Genomic DNA, 23,553 nt, shown 5'->3' on the forward strand with positions numbered 1-23,553 from the left:
ATCCATGAAAGCTTAGCCCAACCTAAATGAACTTGGCCCATTCCATATATATATATATATATATATATATATATATATATATATATATAAGAGTCCATATTTAATTAGTTCATTTTGATCACTTAATTAATTATAAATTAATTCTTGATCAATACTAATTAAATAATATGATTCCGTATTAATATATTAGAACTTATAATATATTAATATTAATCATAAATATACTATTCTCAAAAGACTATCCATATTAATTGTGCCGGTGAAGTGCAACCCAAATGGACCATGCCGGGTCGGGTCAAGTACATACCAAATATAGTTATGGACTTAGACATTAATCCAACAGTAAATTTTCAAAATAATTTTTCATTTTTAAAACATTCATTCATTCATAACATAATGTCAAACACATTGTATCAAATGTTATTGTCACAAAACATCTTCCCAGAATCTCTACAAAAACTCTAATGCGTGTGTGTACGAACCATGTCGGCGCCTTCCCACGCTCATCACTAGTACCTGAAACACATAACACAACAACTTTAAGCATAAATTCTTAGTGAGTTCCCCAAAATACCACATCACATACGCCACTCGAGGCTATAATACGACCCTCCGGTCAATGCGTCTCAACGGGACCCTCCAGTCCCGTAGCTCGTTGGACACTTTGGTCTGGTCATAGCTTGTTGGACCCTCCGGTCCGGTCTATATCATCATACAACATACAAATATCACATAACACATAATCACATACATAACACATAAGACCCTCTGTTCATCGCATAGTACCACTCTAGGTAACGTATAGTGAGAAGACTCACCTCGATGTCTCGGTAAATATCTGACTCGGAAGAAGTGTGATCTAGCCTCCGCCTAATCACATAAAGTAATACTCTCATAAATATAACTGTACTCAACCCTAAAAGTCAACAAGGTCAACAGTCAAACTTTGACCCGACTCGGCGAGTGCACTAGGGCGACTCGGCGAGTCTACACGTGTCCACTGACTCTCTTAGACCCTCTCTTGGCACGTCGAGTACTTCCCTGACTCGACGAGTTCCACCTGGCATGAATCGCGGGGCCACCCCGACTCAACTCACCGAGTCTCAAGAACAACTCGGTGAGTTCCAACTTGAACTTAGTCCCCCTGACTCTCCCTGACTCACCGAGTCATTCCCCCAACTCGACAAGTCCACTCACTGAGTGATTAACGGGCAACCTTCATACTACTCGCCGAGTCTGTTCTTCGGACTCGGCGAGTTCATGCCATGCACAAACTCAATACAACTTCTGAGGTCAGATCTGTTCCATACAATCATAGATCTGGCCTCCCCATGCATGATAATCACGTAAAGTTTGGACCTTGACACACATATCACATCTAAGTGGCCCAAAATGGTGATTTAGCCCCAAAAATGACATTCCTAGCCCATGGCTCCCAAAAGGACTCATAAAGCTCTAAGTGTTAAGGCCTTTGGACCTCTTTGGGTCTAGATCCAGAACACAAACTCGAGAAGGGACCAAATCATCTACTTAATCCACCTCTAAAAGGGTTAGAAAACCCTAACACAAAGGATCAACATTAAAACTGAAGAAGGTCCGAGAATAACACCTCAATACAATCTCTATGAGCTCAAAAATCACCAAAATCGTACCTCCTCCAGCCTCCTCTTGCCTTGAACACTTCCTTCTTGCAAAAACACCCACAAAAGTTCAAGATTGGCCTCTCCTTCCTCACAAACGCTCTAGATCTCTTTAGGGTTTCTCTCTGGGGGTTGGTGGCCGCAAATGACAGCCATAAGGCCCTTTAAATAGGTCTCAAACCCTGGAAATTAGGGTTTCATTAAACAGCGTGGACTCGTCGAGTCCACTCGAGAACTTACCGAGTCCAGCTGTGAACTCGCATACAAATCCGCGACCATACTCGGCGAGTTTAGATTCCAACTCGCCGAGTCCCCCCATAATATCCAAAAATAAAAGAAGAAAATATAATACATGGGAACCCGAATGTTACAGTCGAAGGCACCAATGTCGTCCCATTAGATTGTATGATGTATCCTGATATATATGATGTTGCCATGTTGTAGTGTTCTGTTAGACTGGTAGATTTGCATGAGTATCTTTTTGCTAATTATATGTTTATCTGTTGCATATGTCGACATAGTGCGGTTGGGTTAAGGCAATATTGCTCTGTGCGAAAGCCAACAAAACTAGGAGCAATACAGACATAAGTTGAGGGCCGGGAAGGCAAGTTAGACTTATGTTGTGGGCTCGGGAATAATCCAGAGATATGTTGTGGCCCGGGAGGGCGATCCAAACTTATGTTGTGAACTCAGGGATAATCCAATCTGATTGTTGTGGACCCAGTATGCATGATATTATATGTTTGTGTCATGGCGTTTTGGGAGAACGTACTAAGCTTTGACTTACAGTTTGATTTTATGGTTTCATGTACATTTAAGGATAGGGGCAATGCGAAGGGTTGATTGTGCACATTATTCTCGATATTTATTTGATCTATGATTTTGTGATACTCTTATTATGATTATGACTTTTAGAAACTATGTTTTGAATGATTTATGGATTTTGATATGGTTTTTAAAAAGGAAAATTTTGTCATTATTTTGGGTTGTTACATTTCTCAAATGTCAATTTCTTCCCTTCATTTTCTAATTTTTCATGTTTAACCTTAGTAGTTTATATAATATGATTTTCCCATACCATCATAAACTTTGTCAAATGTCATTTTGACTTCCTCGACTTTGAATTTTGTAAAATATCATTTTTATCCCATCGACTTTCTAAACTTTTGTGTTTAATCCATCTACCAACAATTTTGTTAATGATATCGACCTTATATATTTATCTATCAAAAAGTATAATAACACATAATTTTTATCAATACAATCATTAAAAATCAATTTACAAAACATATTTACGACACCATATAAAACATCTCAATTTCACTCTCTCCCTCGGACAAAATACTAGCTTTTATAAAGATATGTGTGAAAATAATGATTATTAAATCAATTTACAAAACATATTTACGACACCATATAAAACATCTCAATTTCACTCTCTCCCTCGGACAAAATACTAGCTTTCATAAAGATATGTGTGAAAATAATGATTATTTATGTATTATACTTTATTTTTATTTTATTTTTGGAACCAAATTATATAGTTAACCGATTTATCTAAAATAATTAATTAAATATATTTAAATAATAGCTAATGTTTTTGAAAGCAACACGTGTAACATAAAGTGAAATGTATCGATTAAATATATATATCAATATGTCATTGTACTCTATTGTCCTGGCTTGGATAAGATGGCAGGGATATTAGAATCCCCACAGGGACCACCTTCACCACCACCAACATCATCACCATATAAAACATCTCTCTTTCACTCTCTCTCTCTTTTTAGAAAATCAATATCAAGAAAGAGACTTTACAAGAAGGGAAACTTCAATTTAGCCTTCTTATAATCAACTATTTCTTGTTAGTTTTTTTTTCTTCCCCAATTTTAAATTCCTTTCATTTTCAGTAAATAAACGGGGTTTTATTGGAGTTATAATCAAGCCCATGTTGATTTACGCTGATTCACACATATACACATACTGAAGCATTCCAGAGTTTTTGTCTGTTTATGATCATTTGTCATTTACTTTGCTTCTGTATTGACATCAGTCTCGACACTTGTGCCTGCCATTTTTAGTTTTGGATTCTTCTTGCCCTTTAAATTCTTGCTTTAAAAACCTCTCAGAAAAAAGTTCAATTGTCAACATACACCGTTCGAAATCGAGACTAAAGTTACAAAATACATCAACATTTAGCATTAGGGTTTGTCATCCGTTGCTGCTGATAATTGGGTATGGGCCTTTACTCTAAAAGTTTGTTCCTTTTTTATGTTTTGAGCAGAAATGAAACCTTTTGATCTCTTCTTTTTAGCTTAGGGTTGTTTATCTGTTGCTGTAGCTTATTGGGTATGGATCTTTACTGTAAAAATCTGATTTTTTTCTTCTTCTGAATTTAGGCTTGTTTTTGGGTATACTTCTTCAGTATGCTGGATCTTGAAAGTTGGTTGAACTAATTTTCGTTTATTTAAGCTTAGGGTTGTTTATCTGTTGCTTCTGCTTAGTGGGTATGGATCTTTATTGTAAAAAACATGTTCTTTTGTGGGGATTTAAGCTGAAATTGAAGATTTTTCCTTCTGGCTTTTAGCTTTGAGTTTTTAATTTATTGCTGGTGCTTGTTGTGTATGGATCTTCACAGTAAAAAGTTTGTCATTTTGTGGGATTTCGAGTAAAATTTCAACTTTTTAATCTGTTTTTAGCTTAGATTTGATTTTATTTGGGTGCTGCTTAAGTGCTTAGTGGGTGTGGATCTTTACCATATAAAAGGAATCTTCTGTTCAAGAAATTAACCTTTTTTCTCTCTGCTGCTGCATAAAGCCACTATTTTGCAAAAGTAGATTGATAGTAGAGTCACTATGACAAAATAATTGGGATAAATATAAAAATGATTTTGAAAAATCACTTCTGAACACTCTTTTAGCTAACCCTTAGATTTAGCTAAGGGTAATAAATCTTTGCTGTAAAAATGAATTTTTTTTTATTAAGGTTTCTTCAACTTCCATATAGCTTTCTTGACATTATGTTCTTTTTGTACTTAAAACTTTTCCTTTTTAGATCCTTTTTGGGATCCTTTTAGTTCCTTTTTATATGCTCATATTACATGATAAGTGAAGACTTGAACTTGAAATCGCAAACACACCCACCTTAAAAAGTTAGAATTAGGGTGTGTTTGGATGCGCATTTATGCTTTATTAATGTCACTGAGTGTTTGGGTAAAAGTGATTATGACTGATTGTTTAGGGTCAAAATAATCACACAAAAGGGAGTGTCATTGACTGTCTCTAGATCCTCTCGTATGTGAGATCCTCTCGTATGTGAAAAGACGGGAATACCCTCTTCATAAAAAATTGCCCTAGAAAAGCTTGTCCATTTCATATTCAACAATTTTTAATTTTCAAGAATAGTCATAGTTTTCGCCATTTTCTCAGTTATTTAGTTTTAATCGCCATCTTTCATTTGACATTTATTTCTTTTTCTAACATAAAGCAGGTTCTATCTTACTGATTGTGATATGGGCTTTCCCAACTCCTCTCAAGCAATCGTATATTCCGGCTCTTAAGCATGGAGGTTCATCGTTTCGACAACACCATGGAGACTCAGACTCGTTACGAGAACGGAATCGGAATCGGAAACGGACATTACAGTCCGAGACACAACTCTTACCATTCGACCCCAAAACATTCTCTATCTTGGCTCGATTTAAGAGTTTGCTACATTCGAATCAGCAAATGTGATATCAACAATGAATCAACCCCCGAACATCTAACACTTAACCATGTCCCACTTAACCGTGACACTTTACTTGAAGTCAATGGTGTAAGAACTAGCATCTACTCCGATTGCGTTTCAACCCTTTTAAGGCGAGATCGATTGGACAAAAAGTCCGAGGAAGTTACATTTGTTAGTACGGATAGTTTTAGGACAACAGGAAGTGTGAAGTTTGAGGTTTTTGATAAGGATGTTCTTCTGGTTTCCGGGGTTCTTGATTTGTGTCATGGGAATGGAATTCATGGGGAGTCGGCTTCAGATGGTTGTGTTTCTAAATGGAGAATGGAATGTGAGACGGATATGGTGGCGGGAAACGGGTTTCTGAAAGGGGTGGAATTGGAGACACCTGTGATTGAGGTTTGTTTGGCTGGTAGTTTTGGTGGGAATCCCATAATTTTGACGAAAAGTTTACAAGTTCTTTATAGAAAGAAACAAACAAGGAAAGGGGTGCTTCAAGCTATACCTGAAAATGAAGCAATTGTGAATCAAGGAGAGGGTTCTTCTGGTCTTTCTGTGAAGGTATGTCTTTTGGTTTTTTTATTAATTATGTCTTTGAATAAAACAGACTTGTGTTAATGATCACATTGTGTGACTCTTTGTTCTCTTTTCAGATTTTTTATATTTTAATTTTACCCATAACTGGATAAAAAAGTCACTTGACCCCATTTATACTTTAATATATTACTATATTATTATAACAACCTTATCCTCAGAAGGGCTCAGGATAGCATCGCTGTTGGCACTTTTTTCTATGTTGCGCACACTACAATGATGCACTTCTTCTTCTATGATGCGCACACTACAATGGCTGTTGTTTTCTTTATGCCATTTTGCTTGGTGACATTGTAGGCTGCGGATTACCCAAACTACAAGCAGGAACACGAGTACCATAGTCTTTACTCCGGAATGGAATATGTGGAAGGTGAAGACGGGGAACTATCGTGGTTTAATGCCGGTGTGAGAGTGGGTGTCGGAATTGGATTGAGTGTTTGCCTTGGAATCGGAATTGGTGTCGGATTACTAGCAAGGACTTACCATGGTACAACTAGAAACTTCAGAAGACGACTTCTTTGATTTGGGTGTTTACCATCTATTCCAAAACAACACATCAAAATAAGAAGGTTTTGTATGAAAGTGGAGGACTCTTGAAGCACATTTCATGAGGTTGGTTGATTTTGTAGGTATTAGTTTAGTTGCTGACAGGGATGATGTCGTTGTCATGTAAATAACTATGATCCGATGTGGTTCCTAGTTGTTTGTGTGTATGTTTTTGGTCATTCTCTTTGTTTTGATTTTTGTCAACAAAAGGTTGTTGATAGGAATAACTAATAAGCATGTTTTGTATTTGTCGAGCAATAGAGTTGAATCTTGATGGAGTAATGATTAATAAAGTAATAACCTTGATCATATGATATTTTTTTGAGCTATTGACCAAATATGGGATATGTATATGTCAAGACCATTTTTTTTTATTTCATAAAACAAAATGACCGCACGATGTGTAGTTACACCTCACGTCTCGAGATATAAAATGTCATTTTCCATTACATTCGAACTCTTTATCGCCTTAGCACCCCATGAAGCTTTGGTTCTTATTCCTACGAGTAAATGACATTGACATTCTCACCTAGAAATGATATAGTAAATGACATTGACATGGATGACTTAACCTTATATTTTTCTAAGTTAGGGTTTAAGGCTTTCAATTCTAAAAGGTCACCTATTTTTCAAATTTAACCCAATATTAATATATCTCAAATTTCAATTAGTCCTTTACTAATTGTCCGATAGACATCACAGTGCGCAATCTTGATTCTTGAAGACGAAATGCATGCAACACATCAGTGCGATCTTGAAACTTGAAACATCGTATTTATCTTCTATTCTTCTATCTCAATTCTTAACATTCAACTCCTCAACGCCAAACAATATGATTTCACTTTTTTTTTTTTTTTTTTCTTCAGTTCTCCATTATCTATTTGGGTTAGCCGATTAAGGCTAATTATTTTCATTTATCCATTGATTATAGAATATACATTTTCAATTGTCAAGTTTTGAATACTTTTTGTATGGATTTTGCCTTTGGAAATTTCGAATTTGGGTTGAAACGAATTCAAAGAAACAGTGAGCGAGTCAAGGCTGTCAAGCAGCATGTATTTCCATTAATACATTATCTCTGGTATTCTATTTGTTCGTTTGTAAATGTCTTGGTGATTCAAGAAAAGAATAAGTGTTTATAACGTTAAGTATAGTAAATGTCAAATGACCATATATTTTTTGTTCGCTTAGTCCCCCAAATTGGTTGAGCCGTCCATAGACATGGATCAACGTAAGTAATTCTTAATGCTTCTAAGTCAAGCACATATAAAAAATCAATGATGGTTTGATTGCCATTTTTTGTGGTTTGTGAATAACCTCGTGAAGTGGATGTTGGTGTTTTTGGTCATTTAATTACTACACGTTTTTTTAGTACTATAAGCTTACATTCACGTTATAGTATGTTATAATGGGACAAGGTTTAGAAAACTATGTTTCGTGAATAAAAGACATTACGAATTTTTTTCAAATTACTCGAGAAATATCGTATGTATACAATATTGTTTTCCTAAATATAGAATAAGGATATGTTTTCAATGTCGGCAAGTGAATGAATTATAGCTTAAAAAACATTGCTTTGCATACAGTATAAGTCGTTAAAACATGTTTTTTGGGTCCGGGTCCGGACTGGATGAGACTTATCAGGTCCGGGTCCAGGTCCGATTTTTCCGAGTCTTGGACACTGTTGGACTGGTACAACTTTACATGCATACAATATAAGTTGTTAAAACACGTTTTTTGGGTTTGATACAACTCGTTAAAATGGATATGTTATTGGGTTTGATACGTTACAACTCGTTAAAATGAATACATTTTTTGATTTGATACGATACAACTCGTAAAACTGAATACGTTTCCATTTCTTGTACACGTTAGACCGGTTAAACTTTGATTGTTTATACCATTTGTTTGAACTTTGAATCAAATAAGTTAAAGACTTTATCATATTTCATGCATAACGAATCTAACTTTATCTATAATATTATAACTTGCAAAATTAATTTTCCAAATAAAAGCACCTAACATATAAATCAAGTTCACCAACAAAAGTTAACAATCTTAATACAAACATATAAAAGTAATTACGGTAACACCAAAAATCATAGTTTAAAATTTAAAACCAATCAAACTAACAAACATCATAATCTAATCTTTTCCAATGGTCTCTTCCCCATATCATTGTCGTCTAAATCTATTATGTTTAAAGCTTTTGCAATCTCACATAAATAACATACTTCAAAAAAATGTAATTAGTCGATCTTTTGTCAAAAATTACATGTTTTATAATTTTAGTAAAATTACTAACAATAATACACATCAAAATTATTAAATCTTGCAAATAAACTAAAATATAAGTTTAAGTATAAATCTATTGTGATGCCTTGTTGAATTAGTTTGTTTGAGTTGTGTATGTAAAATACAAGAAATAGAAACATACTTTCTTGTTACATGAATGTGTGTGGCTTTGATTTTGGTGCCCAAAGGAACAAACCGGGTTCTTATTTTCATGTTTCGTAACAATTTTGATCCTTACAAAAGATAAATCTAGAAACTAAGAAGTTTATTTTTTTTCAAATCACTATTTTACCCTTGGAAAAACAACAAAGCATAAATACCAGTATTTTGATTTTCTCATATTTTTCGGCTAACGCTTATAAGAAGAAGGTTTTATTTTCATATAAATTCAAATTACTATTTTACCATTGTATATATTAATTTAATCAATCATTATAAACTTACAGACAACATATCTATCTTTGTAAATTAATATTTATCTTTTGTAAATTTTTTATTAATCATTATGGTTTAGAATTATCAATGATGTTTTTCTTTCTTAACCATAGTTTCCATAGATAAAAATCTAGTTATGTTATAGAAGTGTTATGACAAGGTTTCAAATACTTTAAGTCCATTCAAACGATGAAATTTATTTAGGTTGGTCATTTTGAAATGCTTGAACATGCAATGGTTAGAATTTATTTCTATTTCTATGTCTGTTATCTTTTGAGATATTCTTTGTCGTATATTTTTTAACAACGTACTTTAACTTCAAATGTTAAATTATCTGGGACTTCTTTATTTACTAAAATATATTTTATTATAAAAGAGTTATTAACTAGCTATTTTATCTTTCTAGAAGTACGGGAATAGTAAGATTAATGAATATACAAAAAGTTATACGATGGCGAAGACAATGGAAGAAACACTTGATGCTATGTTTTTAAAGGGCCTAAGGGTTGTTTCTTGGTCTTCAAAGCAACATTAATCGGTCTTTTCGTGTACCACAAAAGCATAGTTTATACACCAGCTTCAAGTGCATGTGGTTAGAAAGAATTGTGAAGAATATAGGCCAATCACAAAGCAATCCAACAATTGTGCATCGTGATAATATTCCAGCAATCAAACTCGTGAAGAACCTTGTAATGCATGATCGCAACAAATACATAGATGTAAGGTTTCGTTTTCTTTTGAGATCTTGCCAAGGATGGAATATCGGAGCTAATTCAATGTTCTACACAAGAATGGGTTGCACATCATAATCAATCTAGTAAGCCATGATGTGTTCTCGAAGATGTGAGGCTTGTTAGGTGTAGGTGAGTGTCCTAGATGTCGATACAATTCACTAGCTGATTGATTGTTCTACATAAGAATGTGTTGCATACATCATAATCAATCTAGTAAGCCATGATGTGTTCTTGAAGATGTGAGGTTTGTTAGGTGTATGTGAGTGTCCTAGATGTCGATACAATTCACTAAAAGGGAGGATGTTGAAGTTGTTCTCGACCGTTAGATTAGGAATTTCTTGTTTTTAGATTCTCATCCTAGATATGAATCCCCTCTCTCCTCCTAAATGATGGTATGTTTGGCAAAACTAACTAGTAGTTGGTAATTGAAAGTTGTTCTTGACCGTTAGGTTATGATTTTCTTGTTTTTTTCTTAAAAACTAAAAGCTCTCAAAAGTTCATTGCTACACACACCCTAAGTCACATTTCTCCCGTGGAACAATTCTTTTCAGTAATTTTCATATTTAACTCTACAATTAAAGGACGATATTCATAGGTTTGCTATTACCCTTTATATTTGTTATTTTGTTACGCTAATTTATAAGCCATCTCAACATTGTGCCATTGTGTATCAAATTATATATATATATATATATATATATATATATATATATATATATATATATATATATATCTTTATACCTTAATAAGCATTTAGCCTCAAATGCTGAATTTTAAGAGGTATAACCCTTAATGCATCACGTACAACTATGTATGCATTTCAGAAAAATGAAATCTTATCCTGCCAACAATTGATTTAGTCAAAATTAAACAAACATTCCCTAAAATTCAGCCAACTGAATTGGTCAAAACTAATTGAATTTGTTAGATCAACGTTATATAACATCTCAGCCAATTGAATTGGTCATCCCCAGCTTCCATCGCCACCTTCACAGCCGGAAATCATCATAATAAACCACAATGGCCTTCTCTAACTACCTCTCACAATTCAGGTTAAGGCTCCCCCCTTTCTGACCTCTATTTCTTTTCGATGTATAGACTGATGGTCATCTTTCTGGCGTCTTTCTATTGAAGTTCTCCATTGCCTTCCTTCATCTCTACACTTTTTCATCACTTTACTCCATCTAAGTGCCTCTTTCTAACAGAAACCCAAAGGCTGCCATCAACGACATGCCCCTTTCAACTACTTGCTTCACTATACTCCTTTGGTAAACATCTTAGTTTTCATCTTTATTATAATTTTTAATTTTTAGTGTATGCGATTTTGTCATTTTTACTCACCAACTCTCTCTCTCTCTCTCTCTCTAATGAAACAGAAGAGAAACGATTTTATGGTTTTCAACGAACATGAACGATATTGGGGTTTTCTAGCAAGAAGTTTGTTATGATTGTGTCTCTTTATTGTGTTTTTTTCATATGTACATCCATGGGAACTCAAACTCACACTATGTAGATTTTATTGAAGAGTTCAAAGATTTATTTGTACGATAGAAGAATCAGATTAGGCACTTGATGGAAAACCCCTCGCTGAGATATGATGGAGACGACTCACAAATGGAAACCAAGATCTGATTTGGGAACTTAGATTTTATTCTTTCCAGGTAAACCATTACACAACATCACACCACACCACGACCAATGTAACTGTAACGACCCGATTTTCAAAAGAAATTTTTTATTTTTAAATAATCACAACATTTCCAATAAACCACAAAATCTCAAGAATAGTTGTTTTCAAATTCATAACATCAACAATTTTAATTCAAATATCAGAGTGTCCCATAAAATGCCTAAGAGAGTGTATGTCGCGCCATCAAGCCTTGTCCTTGCCTTTAGACTCAGAAGTACCTGAAACAAACCAACAAACTGTAAGCTAATGCTTAGTGATTTCCCCAGGGCATACCCCACACAATCCACATAATTACATAATCCATATTAGCTATAAAAGCTACATAACCATATAAGCCATGTATACAACATATAGGGATGCCGTGGGCTCTCCTAATGGTCTTACTCTAGGATGTCAATGGTTTTACTCCAGGATGCCATGGGATCCCCACATGGTCTTACACCTAAGTGTCATGGGCTCCCCCATGGTCTTTAATAGGAAAGCCATGGGCTCTCCACATGGTCTTACATCCAGGTGCCATGGGCTCTCCCATGGTCTTTAACAGGAAAATCGTGGGCTCTCCACACGGTCTTACATCCAAGTATCATGGGCTCTCCTAGGGCTATTAATCAGGTTAACCCGATTGGGTTTCAGGTTAAACGGGTCAGGTTAGTCGGTTTTTTCTAGGAAAAATATTCACCAGAAACCCGACCCTAGTAAGGTACGGGTTAGTCGGGTTCAGGTTAATCGAGTTTCGGCTTAGTAGGGTCGGGTTAATTGGGTTAGTCGGGTTGACGTTCAAATGTAAGATGAATTTATGTAGTGCCAATTTAATACATAATCCATTGTCTTTAATAGGAAAGCCATGGGCTCTCCACATGGTCTTACATCCAGGTGTCATGGGCTCTCCCATGGTCTTTAACATGAAAGTCATGGGCTCTCCACATGGTCTTACATCCAAGTATCATAGGCTCTCCTAGGGCTGTTAATCAGGTTTCGGGTTAAACGGGTCGGGTTAGTCGGTTTTTTCTAGAAAAAATATTCACCCAAAACCCGACCCTAGTAAGGTACGGGTTAGTCGGGTTTCAGGTTAGTAGGGTCGGGTTAATCGGGTTAGTCAAGTTGACGTTGAACTATAAGATGAATTTATGTAGTGCCATTTTAATACATAATCTACATGTGTAGGGACTTAAAATATAAAGTTGGTATACGATATGAATTTTTGGAGTTTCTTTTACCATATTAGTAATGAAAACAGTGAAAAAAATTGGTAAAATTTTTACAACACAATCGTACTGCATTAAGAGGAGAGGAAAGTTATACCATTTTATACATCTCTATACATAGTAATTTTACTCTGTGGTTTGTTCAAATAAGAAATATATATTAGTTGTAAAATCTCATGGGATCTTGAATTTATGTCATTCAACGCAGTAAAAAAAAGTTTTGGTAATAAATTCTTAATCGGGTTGACCCGAAACCCGAATTGTTTTGAAAAAACCAACCCTAATAACAATTCGGTTTAGTCAGGTTAACCCGAATAACCCGGTTAAGAGTTCTGACCCTATTAAACCCGACCCTAATTACCTTATTTGGGTTCGGGTCGAGTCGGGTTAATCGGGTTTGGGTTTTTTTGACACCCCTAGGCTCTCCCATGGTCTTCCATACAAGTATACCACATATATAACTAGCATACCTCCTAACACATAACCAACTAACATGCCACATAACACTAGATCAACTAGTGTACCATATATCATAAAATGAGTCAGCCTTGGTGCCTTCGACCCATTGGTATGGTGATGAAACTCACCTCTATCTGCTGAATCTGAAAGCTGCTCTCCTAACAGTCTGTGAACACCCATGCTGAACAATAACCATTACCCTAGGTTAGGGCTGAACATAATCCACTTGAAGAACCCAAACCCCAAGTCCTTTCGCAATGGCCCAAAAAGTATTCCTTTGCTAATGGGCCCAAAGTCCATGTCTAAAATCATTAATGGGCCTCATGGCCTAATACAACCCAACCATAGTAACCATGGCCCAAAACAGATAAGTTGCCCCACTAACTCAAAACGTGACCAGACCCAAAGGGCTTACAAGCCCAAAACAAGTCCAAGCCCATCTGAGGTGTATACGTCTTGCGTACCACCCTTATACGCGTAGCGTACTAAGTCCCTAAGTTGTACGCGCTGCGTACGCTAATCTACGCCCAACGTACAAACATATTAAGCACATCTTCCATTAAGTGCTTAATACTCAATGTTCTAACGTCCAATATTTAGATCTGAGTCCATTAAGACGTCCTAAGCCATAAATTTGGCAACTTTATGCCTTTGCATGTTCCATATGTTCCCAACAACCCATTAAGACCTTTCCAAGAGTCTTAATCCATACATGAGGTCAAAACACCCATCAAGACACCATTTTTATGGCATGAATTAGTCAAAGGACCTTAGATCTACTCTTCCTAAGCTCTGGAGTTGCTCCAACTCTCTAGAGATGATCCATGAACACAAAAAGGGACAATATAGAAACCCTAACTTGATCTAATGAATAAGATAGCAAGATCAAGACTTTATACCTCCAGAAGCTCTTTGAGGTGAACTAGATGCAGATTCTTGAAGCTCAATGCCATTCCAAGCTTGCTTAGCAATTCCTTCTTCTTGAATGAACTCTAAAATGGCCACAAATACACTCTTTAAGCTCAAAAACACTCTCACAAGGGATCTCCGGTGTAAAAGGGAGAAATGGGGCTATTGAGGCTTATTAGGATTTGATCCAAGAGGCTTAAGGGTGTTTAAATAGGTGTCAAGTCCGAGAATTAGGGTTTTGGCTCTCTGTCGTGTACGCTCTGCGTACGCAGCCACCATCCGTGTTCATGCATCCTTAGTACACTAAGCGTACTCCTGGAGTACGCCCCATGTACTAAGGGACCTTTTATGCCATCTTTTCCATTTCAAGGGTCTAAAGAGTAATACATGATTTGGAGTGTTACAGTAACACCGTACCATGACCAATGCACCACCACCACCTTACCACTTAATCTTCTTTGTCTTTCTCTCGAACACCACCGCACCACCTCAATTTAGGGTTTTATTTTTTCTGGTTTGGAACCCTCAGCGACATCAACTTCTCTGCTACTCACAACCATGAGGTCCATGACCATATATATGGTATATCCCTTTTTGTATACTCTATCTCTCTTTGTAAACTTTCATTGTTGATATTTGAATCCTAGGTAGGTGCCCTATGATTTTACGGTATTTGTTTTTTTACCTTTTTGTTGTTTGAATTATGTAACGATTAATTTTTAGCTTAAGCTTGAAACTACTGGTTTCACTGGTTGGTTTTTTGCATCTAATTTAGAAATTTCGTTTCACATGTTCAAACTATTAATTACTTATTTTAATCTTTTTGTGGATGATTGAAGCTTGATGGATATGTTGAATGGCGAATGGCTTATTCCATTATGTACATGGCTATTGCAAGGTTAAAAGAAAAGAAGAAAACCTATATCTTGCAATAGGATTAACTTTAACCAAGCAGGGTATGACCGAGCTCTTTCCCATTTTAATCGCATTTTTTTATTATTGTATAGGCTACTGAAATTCAATTCCTTATCAAGAAATGGAAGTGTCTTTCTTTTGATTTTTATTCATCTTTGACAAGTTTGAAAATTGCAAAAGCTCTTATCTTTGTCTCTTTGTTTTGCAGTTCGATGCATGGTGGTTACTATTGCTTTGTTTTGTTTTGAGCAAAAGATGTCATATGCTTTCTCTTTTCCCCTATTTTATCTTAGGAACTCCACATAGTGTCAATTAAGGAAATAATGGGTTAGATTCATTTTTAGTGAAAGAAGATGAAAAGAGAAGAGGCTATCAACTATGTAGTGAAAGAAGTGGATGTAGATTCAGGAATTGTATAATGGTGCTGCTATGATGTTGCTATTTTGGTACTCTTGCTGGTCTTCAAACTCTCCTAATGAAGACTATAATGGTATTATATTTATCCCTCTTTTTTTAGAAAAACTTATTAGCAGACATGATTTTTTCAACAAACACTCCTCATTTTAATAGAAATTCAAATGAAATTTAAGGAATTTTCTATATATTTGATATCTTTTACCGAGTGATGCACATATGGTTGAGTTCACGTCATCTTCTCATTACAGGTAAGGTTCAACTCCATTTTAGTTTTGTTTACTAATCATTTTGAAAAAAATGATAGATTAGTGGAGTGATGTCGGAGCTTATCGAACATTTTTCGATATTAATAGATTTCGTGCCCACTGATTCATAAGATTTCAACCACCTACTGCTTGTATCCCAATTTCTATCAGCAAGATGATTCAGGCAAATAAGATTTCTATGGTATTTTGTATACATTATGTTCTCAAGAAACAAATAAGAATGTGATTTTACTTTGTATTAACTTATATATATATATATATATATATATATATATATATATATATATATATTCTATGTCATTTTCTATGAGTATCATATTGGGCAGTAAATGTTTGAATATCAACAAATATGAGGATGGTTATATTTGGATCCATATTCCTGTTGGAGGTTGGTACTTTCTTTTTCTAAAACATTGAATTTCTCTTTGCATTTTCTTCCAAATGGCTGGCTTTAGGTGTGTTTGATGTTTGTATTTTATTTCTGAAAGGTGTTCTACTAATACTGGTTGGTTGTGGGTTTAAGAGTAGTGGAGTTTATATCCAATGATAGGTATTGGGTGGATGGAAAAATTACAATGACATTTTAAGTGTTAACACTGGTGCATGATTTTTAAGTTCAAAAGGTTCTAATGATGCATTGCTGTCAACGATAAAATGGTCTTTTGTGTGGTATTTGGTGTACTAAAAAATCAAAGGAGATACTACAACAAAGCATTATTCTTTTAAGGTCAATTAGTTGAGCAAATGAAGGTCAATTCATGTGGGGATCATGAAAAAGGCTAATCATCCTTTACAATTTACGTATTTGTTGAACAAAGTTTATAGAAATTAAATTTGACATTAAAGTTTATAGAAATTAAATTTGACATTGATAGTATGTATTAAAACAAGGGATTATATGTATTACTCTAATAGTATATTCAATGGTCAATAAATAATAACAAAATAAAATACACTCCAATAAATTGGGTTTGTAGGTCATTTTCATAGGATGAGTTATAATAATAGATTGTTAGATCTTTTTTTTTTGGATCGTATTTTTAAACTCAGATGCATAAACCGATGCCCTAAATCATAAACCCTTAAACTCTTCATTAAATACCCATTTATCTTTAACTCACCGAATATCAAATAAAAAATTGATCAATGAATATCAAATAATAAATTGATTAAGTTCACCAAAATAAATTGATTTTTTTTCAAAAACAATTGAATTCAGTATTTGATTTATTATGTAATCTAATAAGTATTTAAAAAAATTTATAGTAACTTGTGATATACGAAAAGATAGAAAATTTGTATTTCTAAATTTCTATTATCAAATTAAAGTATTTATGCGCAATAAAGATCTAAAAGTGAAATATCTTTAAACAATTTAAATTATAAAAATTATAATCTAATTAGAAGTGTACATCTTTTTACACGATGATAAAAAGAGTCTCATGCTCCTAAAGTTTTGTTTCTAATCCTCATCTTTTAAATGTTACATTATTTTTAACTCAAAAGAACGATATATGTTTATTTCCAATCCAAGACAACAATGTACATTTATATGTTCAATTCTTATTGATTTTGATTATGTTATCTTTTATTGATAATTGTTTATATGTTCAATTCTTATTGATTTTGATTATGTTATCTTTTATTGATAATTGTTTAGATGTATATTATTTATGTAAAAAAACTAATTGCTTTTGGAAATTAATTACTAAAAAAAATTATTTGCAGCCGTCGAGATTAACGTAAGTATTAAGGGTTATTTTATGCATCGTGATCTGCTTTCATCAATGAAAATAACAAAATTATAAGAAGAAAAAAAAATGTATTATAGAAAGGGAAAAATATCAATGCATCATTTGTAATGTGAAACTATATTAGAAGTTATATCTAAAGTTATAGATTCCTCGCCGATGCTTCTCTTCATTGTTAATACCTTTGACGTCTGACTTTAGCAGCCACTATATTCGAATAACAAGGAGCTCTTACTCCCCCAAAAGATCGTCATACATCTCTATAAAGAAAACGCAAGAAAATCACTTCGAATGGTTTATCAAGAAGATGCAACAAAGACGCTTCACATCGTAGATTAATTGCTAGAGATGTATATTAACTTTATGTTTACCAGTATGTTGATACGTTCCCAACTTTATAGAAAGATTTAGGATATATTTGACAAAACTTGTTGTCGTAAAGTGTTTTAAGATTTTGAAATGTGTAAAATAAGATAAAGTGATAAAATTTAAAGCTCTCAAAGACTAATTGAAGTGATTTATGGATTTGAATGTTTTTGTTTTAAAATTTAAAATAAAAACTTCAAACTCATACTCCCAAGAAACTTTTTTTTATCAATTGGAGATGTATCTCAAAGCTAAAAGCCAAAAGCTCGTTAACCCGTACCTATGTAGTGACACTAAATCCGGAAATATCTTGAATCCTATCCAGCTTAATCATTAGATGCAATGAAATAAGTCTTAACCCTAATAGAGAACATGTTCTTTAGATGTAGAATTACAATGTAATCACAACTATCCATAACAATTACTCCAAGATTTACAAAACTTTTCAAGACGATTAAACTCGCAATAAAAAGTCATATGCATAAATATATACAAGTAGAAAGTTTATATGCTAAAATTGATGAAACCTTCCACACAATCAAACACACTCAAGAAAGTGGGTGCTGATCACCTGGTAATTGTCGATTTGCACGGCGAAACCACGTGGTGAATGCTGAAACTAAATGAGGGCAATCCTCAACATTTCGAGTTGAAAAACTGAGACATTGCTGCAACAATTCTTGAGCTTCGGACATAGGCAATGTTGATATGATTTTCAAGAATGTTTCTTCCAATTCCAGGTAGAGTGATTTATGATTTGTCAACATTGGTGTGACATTGTCTTTGCATACAATCAATACAGGAAGCCAATCTTTCACCATTTTCATCCTAACCTGAAACATAAGAGAATAGGAAACACTGAATCCTAGAACAATATGAAAAGAATGGGGATTTAAAAGCTTACCTGTCTAGAGGCCAAAATAACACCAGAAGCAACAGCATTGGCAAGCTTGCAGGTACACCTAAGAACCACAGCAGGAAGACCAGGAACAATATTCCTCCATGCATCATCCCTAAATGCCCTCTGCAAATCGGCAGTAAAAGAAGCCTGTTCACTCCATTCCTTCACAGCAGTATCAGCTACTCTTAACTCAATCATCCGCTCAATCAACCACAATAAATGCCTCCCATTTGTCATTGCAGTGTGCAAATTCAACCTCTGAATTGCTTCAGTCTCGTTATGATCACCACGAAAGTCTGGACTGGAATACTCCTCCAAGGACTCTTTTACCACCTTCAAACTGGTCTCAAAAGATTTATCCAAAACTCTTCTTGCGGATTCCCTGGATGAAAAGTCCCTTAAGAGTTTTGCAACAAACGCTTTTGCAAACGCCATGTTTGGATGATTATGAATCGCTGTTAATATCAATCCGTGAAGCATTTCCTCTGATAAATCCGACTTTGGAGGTGAAACCCTAGCTAAAAGTTCCACTGACTCCTCATCTCGTAAAAGGGGGATTATACTTAACACGATTATTTCTTCCTCCTCTGTCCACGGTACAGCTTCAAGGTATCGGACGCAGGCCGTTACACAGTCCTCAAACAGTAATTCCAAGGCAATTGGAAGTAACTCTAGCGCTTTAGATGCTGTATCAATAGTGCTTGATATTTCATTGGTATACAGAAGTTGAAGAACAGTGACATGATTGTTGATCGAACCTGCAGTCACGGCTAAATTAAACCTGTAATAATCAACTTCCCCTGAGTCCTTCTTCCATCGATCAGATAAAAGTGCGGAGAAGTACTTCGATCGGCGGAGGACAGAAGAATGGAGATAGATCTCGAATTCCGATGTGGAATCAACAGCCACTGCCGTTTCTGAATCGTCTGAATCAAAAGGTGATGACTGATCGAGGTAGAGACGGAGGATGACATCAGCGGTGTTAGGGTCATTGAATCCATTGGGGACGGAGGATGCAATAGGGAGGAAAGAATGACGTGAATTTGATCGGCGGATGGATGATGTTGGTAAGGGTTTGTGAGAGCCTTCGGTTAGGGTTCCGTCCAGACGAGAGGAATCGATCACCGCCGCGGTGGATGATAAACGGCTGTTGCTTCCGACACGGTGGCGTTTCTTGGATCCGCCGTTACCGCCATTGCCACCACCGATCATGGCGTTTGGAAAGATTGTGAAAGGAACAGGGAAATGAAATTAGTTATAGAGGAATGGTAACCGCAAAGGTTTTAATATTAAGGATTAAGGGCTTATCGGTAGAGACAGCGGTTTAAATAGTCAATAGTGTATGAACCATGTAACGGGTTATGATAGATTCTAACCGTTGGATAGGTATTTGCTTCATATGATCTTCACGTGGCGGTCAATGGTTGGTCAATAGTCGAGACCGCACAATAATTCCGATGGAGGCGAGTTCAGTGACTCAAAGCCCGAGTTTCAGTCCAAGTGGATAAGATCACAACATAGTGTCTACATTCTGAGTAATCGAAAAAAACAGAGTTTTTAAAAAAATATTTATTGAGCAGACGTAGTTTTAGAAAGGGTTAATATTATAAAAACCCTCATTTTCCCAGGATATTGTCGGTTTTACTTAAAGTTGGATATTATATTTGTTTTTACCCTTATATTTTCCAAAAAAATGTTTGGTTTTACCCTTTTATCGGTGATAACAGGTTTCTAGATTACCATTATATTAACTTCGCAAAAAACCCTTAAATTTATAGTTTTTTACGTTTTTACCATTAAGTATATAATTTTTTTACACTTTTACCCAAAATATTTTTTTTCATAATATACGTATTCATACAAAAAAAAATCATGTTTATATACGAAAAAAATGTTTAATTAAATGTTGTATTTATAGTTTTTTAATATTATATATAAACACATTTATGATTGAACAAGTTTTGTTAGTGATATGTATATTATTAAATACATAAAAGTATGTATTTGTAGTTCTAAAAACATATTAATTTGTTTTTTATTACATTTTAAACGGTTTATCCAGGGAAAAAGGACCTATATATATATATATATATATATATATATATATATATATATATATATATATATATATATACACACACACACATATAAATATATAACATTTAAAAAAATGTAAATACAATATTTAATTAAACTTTTTTTCATATAGAAATACGATTTTTTCTGCATTAATACGTATAATATGAAGAAAAAAATATACTTAGGATAAAAGTATAAAAAAAATTATAAACTCAAAGGTAAAAACGTAAATAAAATAAAAAATAAAAAAAATAAAATAAAAAAAAAACTGTAAATTTAAGGGTTTTTTTTTTTTTGCGAAGATAATATAATGGTAACCTGAAAAACCTGTTATAACCGGTAAAATGGTAAGACCGAACATTTTTTGGAAAATGTGAGGGTAAAGCCGGACATAAAATTCAAATTTGGACAAAACCGACAAAACTCTATAAACTTGATGATTTTTATGACATTAACCCTTTTAAAAATATTTATAAAATAGGTGTAGTTTTAAATTTTATAATTTTTCATAAAATTTTAATTTTTTTAATCATTTTGTTGTTTTTTTAGCATACTGTTTTACTTTCATTTTCACTTTTTGCTATAAAAAATATGTTTTGTATTATTGGTTGAAGAAAAAAAAGAATTTTTTTCTTGTTGCATCTAAACTCTAGATATACCAAAAAAACATTATGTATTTTTTTCTTAGGACATGTATGTATTTAAAACTAATATAAACCAAATCAATTTTAATTAAATAGTTTAATTTTAGAATTGTTTCCACCAATGTTCCGGTTTATTAATATATTAATTATTTTGATGGTTTTTACTTAAGATGATATTTATTGGTTTATATTGAAAAAAAAATTGTTTGTTAGTTTTTATAAGTCCTTATTGGTTTAGATTAAAAAAATTATTGATATAATGTTTTAAGTATAAAACCAACCATCCTTTCTAACAAATACAAAACAAAATAAAAAAAAATGGAAATAGCTTGTTTCAATAACCATTATTTTAAAAAAATGACATAAAGTCCAATGAACCAAACAAAATAAATGAAGACATACTCAATATCTTTTTGTTTGATTCATTCGACTCTATGTTTTATTCTTTTAACTTTTTTTTTTCTTTCAGATAGTGGTTTTCGAAATAAGCTATTTCGATGTTATTTATTTTGCAAGAAGCAATTGTTAGATTTGTGCTTAAAACATTATGTCAACAATTTTTTAAATATAAACCAACAAGGACTTCTTATAAACACTAACATATATTAAGTCTTAATTCCATTTCTCACATCGTGACTTCCAAGTGTCCTAACAGAAACGAGACTGGTCCGCTTCTCACGTCATGGGATCAAATCTCACGTCATGAGCGTTGTTTGAGGCTAAAAATCACCATTTTAAGTCATTAATCCATTAAGTCTTTGATTCCATTTCTTCTAGAAGCTAAAGGGGACCCCTAAGGTCCATAAAAATGTTTCCTTTATAGCCATGCATGCACCAAACATGATCATCCATTTCTAGGTCAAAAAGGGAAGAAATGAGCTTTAAATTTTCATGCATGCCTCAAATCTACACCAACTCCCATATATGAACACTATAATGCTCTTGGGACTCATAGAATCCATAAAGTTACCAACTTTATGGATCTACTCCACTCAATCATGAAATAACATCAATAAAATGGACACAGCTCAAGATCTATCTATGACATCCCCATTTTCACGGCCAGAAAATACCGATTTTGTTTATGCTTTATAAAAATCAGAGTACCTCTTTTTAATAAAAATGTGCGGAATTTGTTCCCAGTGAAACATGATAAATTCGTTATCAAAGCATTTCCGAAGAAATATATTTTTATTCATTTAAAACATTGGGATGTCATCGTCAATACAGAAACATAAACATAAACAGAACTTACATTCGTTATCACTAGTGATATATATCTCCTTAATCTCTCAGTGTAATGTGACTTCATATTGAAACATGTGATATAAATAAACTGAGTGGGTCAGGTTGGGAAACCTGGTGAGTACATAGGGTTTTCAACCCACAATAATATAATTATTATGTTTAATCATCAAACAGTTAACCCAATTACCCAACCCCATTATCTTCTTTAATCTTAAGGATCTACCCTAAGAATCAACTATTTCTCGTTCATTCATTCCTAAGGATTTTCCTAAGGAATAGGTACGAAGTCCATCGTTGTCAATGACACAGCTGTCAAGCACAGCTGCTAGTTCTATCACTTAGGCGCAGCTGCCATAGTTGTGACATTCTATATGAGGCGTTTCTGCCGGTATTGTCCCTTAGACGCTACTGTCAAGGTTATAATGTTCTCTATTAGGCACAGCTGCTGATATTATCCTTCGAGCGCAGCTGCTAAGATGTTTATTGTAGATCAACAACATCTACAGGTTGTGGCGCAGCTGCCAGTGCTTATCTATAGGGTACTAGGTCCATTGCTGCTAATGTTCAACTATAGGGCATTAGGTCCATACCACTAATATTCCTCTATTTCAGCTTTCACCCCTCGTCCTTCATCTACCCATGTTTTACCCAACATATTTTATAGATATAAAAATACTTATACAGTTTAAAACATTTAAAACATGTATAAAAATCTCTCACCCAACATAGACAG

At 34.0% G+C, this 23,553-nt stretch overlaps 2 protein-coding genes across 4 annotated transcripts; one reads left to right on the plus strand and one right to left on the minus strand.

Annotated features, from left to right (window-relative positions):
* Nucleotides 1-3,428: 3,428 nt before the first annotated feature.
* LOC145074072 (uncharacterized protein At1g01500-like) lies at nucleotides 3,429-6,815 on the plus strand. Of its 2 annotated transcripts, none has more exons than XM_079020506.1 (3): nucleotides 3,429-3,875; nucleotides 5,127-5,927; nucleotides 6,258-6,815. In XM_079020506.1, the coding sequence occupies exons 2-3, from the start codon at nucleotides 5,202-5,204 to the stop codon at nucleotides 6,480-6,482; spliced, it is 951 nt and encodes a 316-aa protein (XP_078876632.1). In that variant the 5' UTR covers nucleotides 3,429-3,875; nucleotides 5,127-5,201; the 3' UTR covers nucleotides 6,483-6,815. The 2 variants fall into 2 exon arrangements, with proteins under 2 accessions (XP_078876632.1, XP_078876633.1); XM_079020507.1 differs by having other exon boundaries at nucleotides 5,130-5,927.
* Nucleotides 6,816-17,607: 10,792 nt separating this feature from the next.
* Nucleotides 17,608-20,154, minus strand: LOC145073269 (BTB/POZ domain-containing protein At1g63850-like). Of its 2 annotated transcripts, XM_079019822.1 has the most exons (4): nucleotides 18,853-20,154; nucleotides 18,520-18,781; nucleotides 18,229-18,308; nucleotides 17,608-17,842 (listed from the first exon to the last, which is right to left on the minus strand). In XM_079019822.1, exons 1-3 carry the CDS (start codon nucleotides 20,059-20,061, stop codon nucleotides 18,229-18,231), a joined length of 1,551 nt encoding a protein of 516 aa, XP_078875948.1. In that variant the 5' UTR covers nucleotides 20,062-20,154; the 3' UTR covers nucleotides 17,608-17,842. The 2 variants fall into 2 exon arrangements, with proteins under 2 accessions (XP_078875948.1, XP_078875949.1); XM_079019823.1 differs by lacking the exon at nucleotides 18,229-18,308 and having other exon boundaries at nucleotides 18,853-20,153.
* Between the last annotated feature and the right edge of the window lie 3,399 nt (nucleotides 20,155-23,553).

The sequence above is a fragment of the Lactuca serriola genome, chromosome 9, assembly GCF_051521515.1.
Source record: "Lactuca serriola cultivar US96UC23 chromosome 9, Lser_US96UC23_V15, whole genome shotgun sequence".
NCBI classification, from domain to species: Eukaryota; Viridiplantae; Streptophyta; class Magnoliopsida; order Asterales; family Asteraceae; genus Lactuca; species Lactuca serriola.

Coding starts and splice junctions, on each gene's coding strand:
- LOC145074072 (XM_079020506.1), top strand. CDS start 5,202: ATGGAGGTTCATCGTTTCGACAACACCATGGAGACTCAGACTCGTTAC. Junction 5,928..6,257: donor CTTCTGGTCTTTCTGTGAAG/GTATGTCTTTTG, acceptor GTGACATTGTAG/GCTGCGGATTACCCAAACTA.
- LOC145073269 (XM_079019822.1), bottom strand. CDS start 20,061: ATGATCGGTGGTGGCAATGGCGGTAACGGCGGATCCAAGAAACGCCAC. Junction 18,782..18,852: donor TTATTTTGGCCTCTAGACAG/GTAAGCTTTTAA, acceptor CTTATGTTTCAG/GTTAGGATGAAAATGGTGAA. Junction 18,309..18,519: donor TGCAAATCGACAATTACCAG/GTGATCAGCACC, acceptor GTTCTCTATTAG/GGTTAAGACTTATTTCATTG.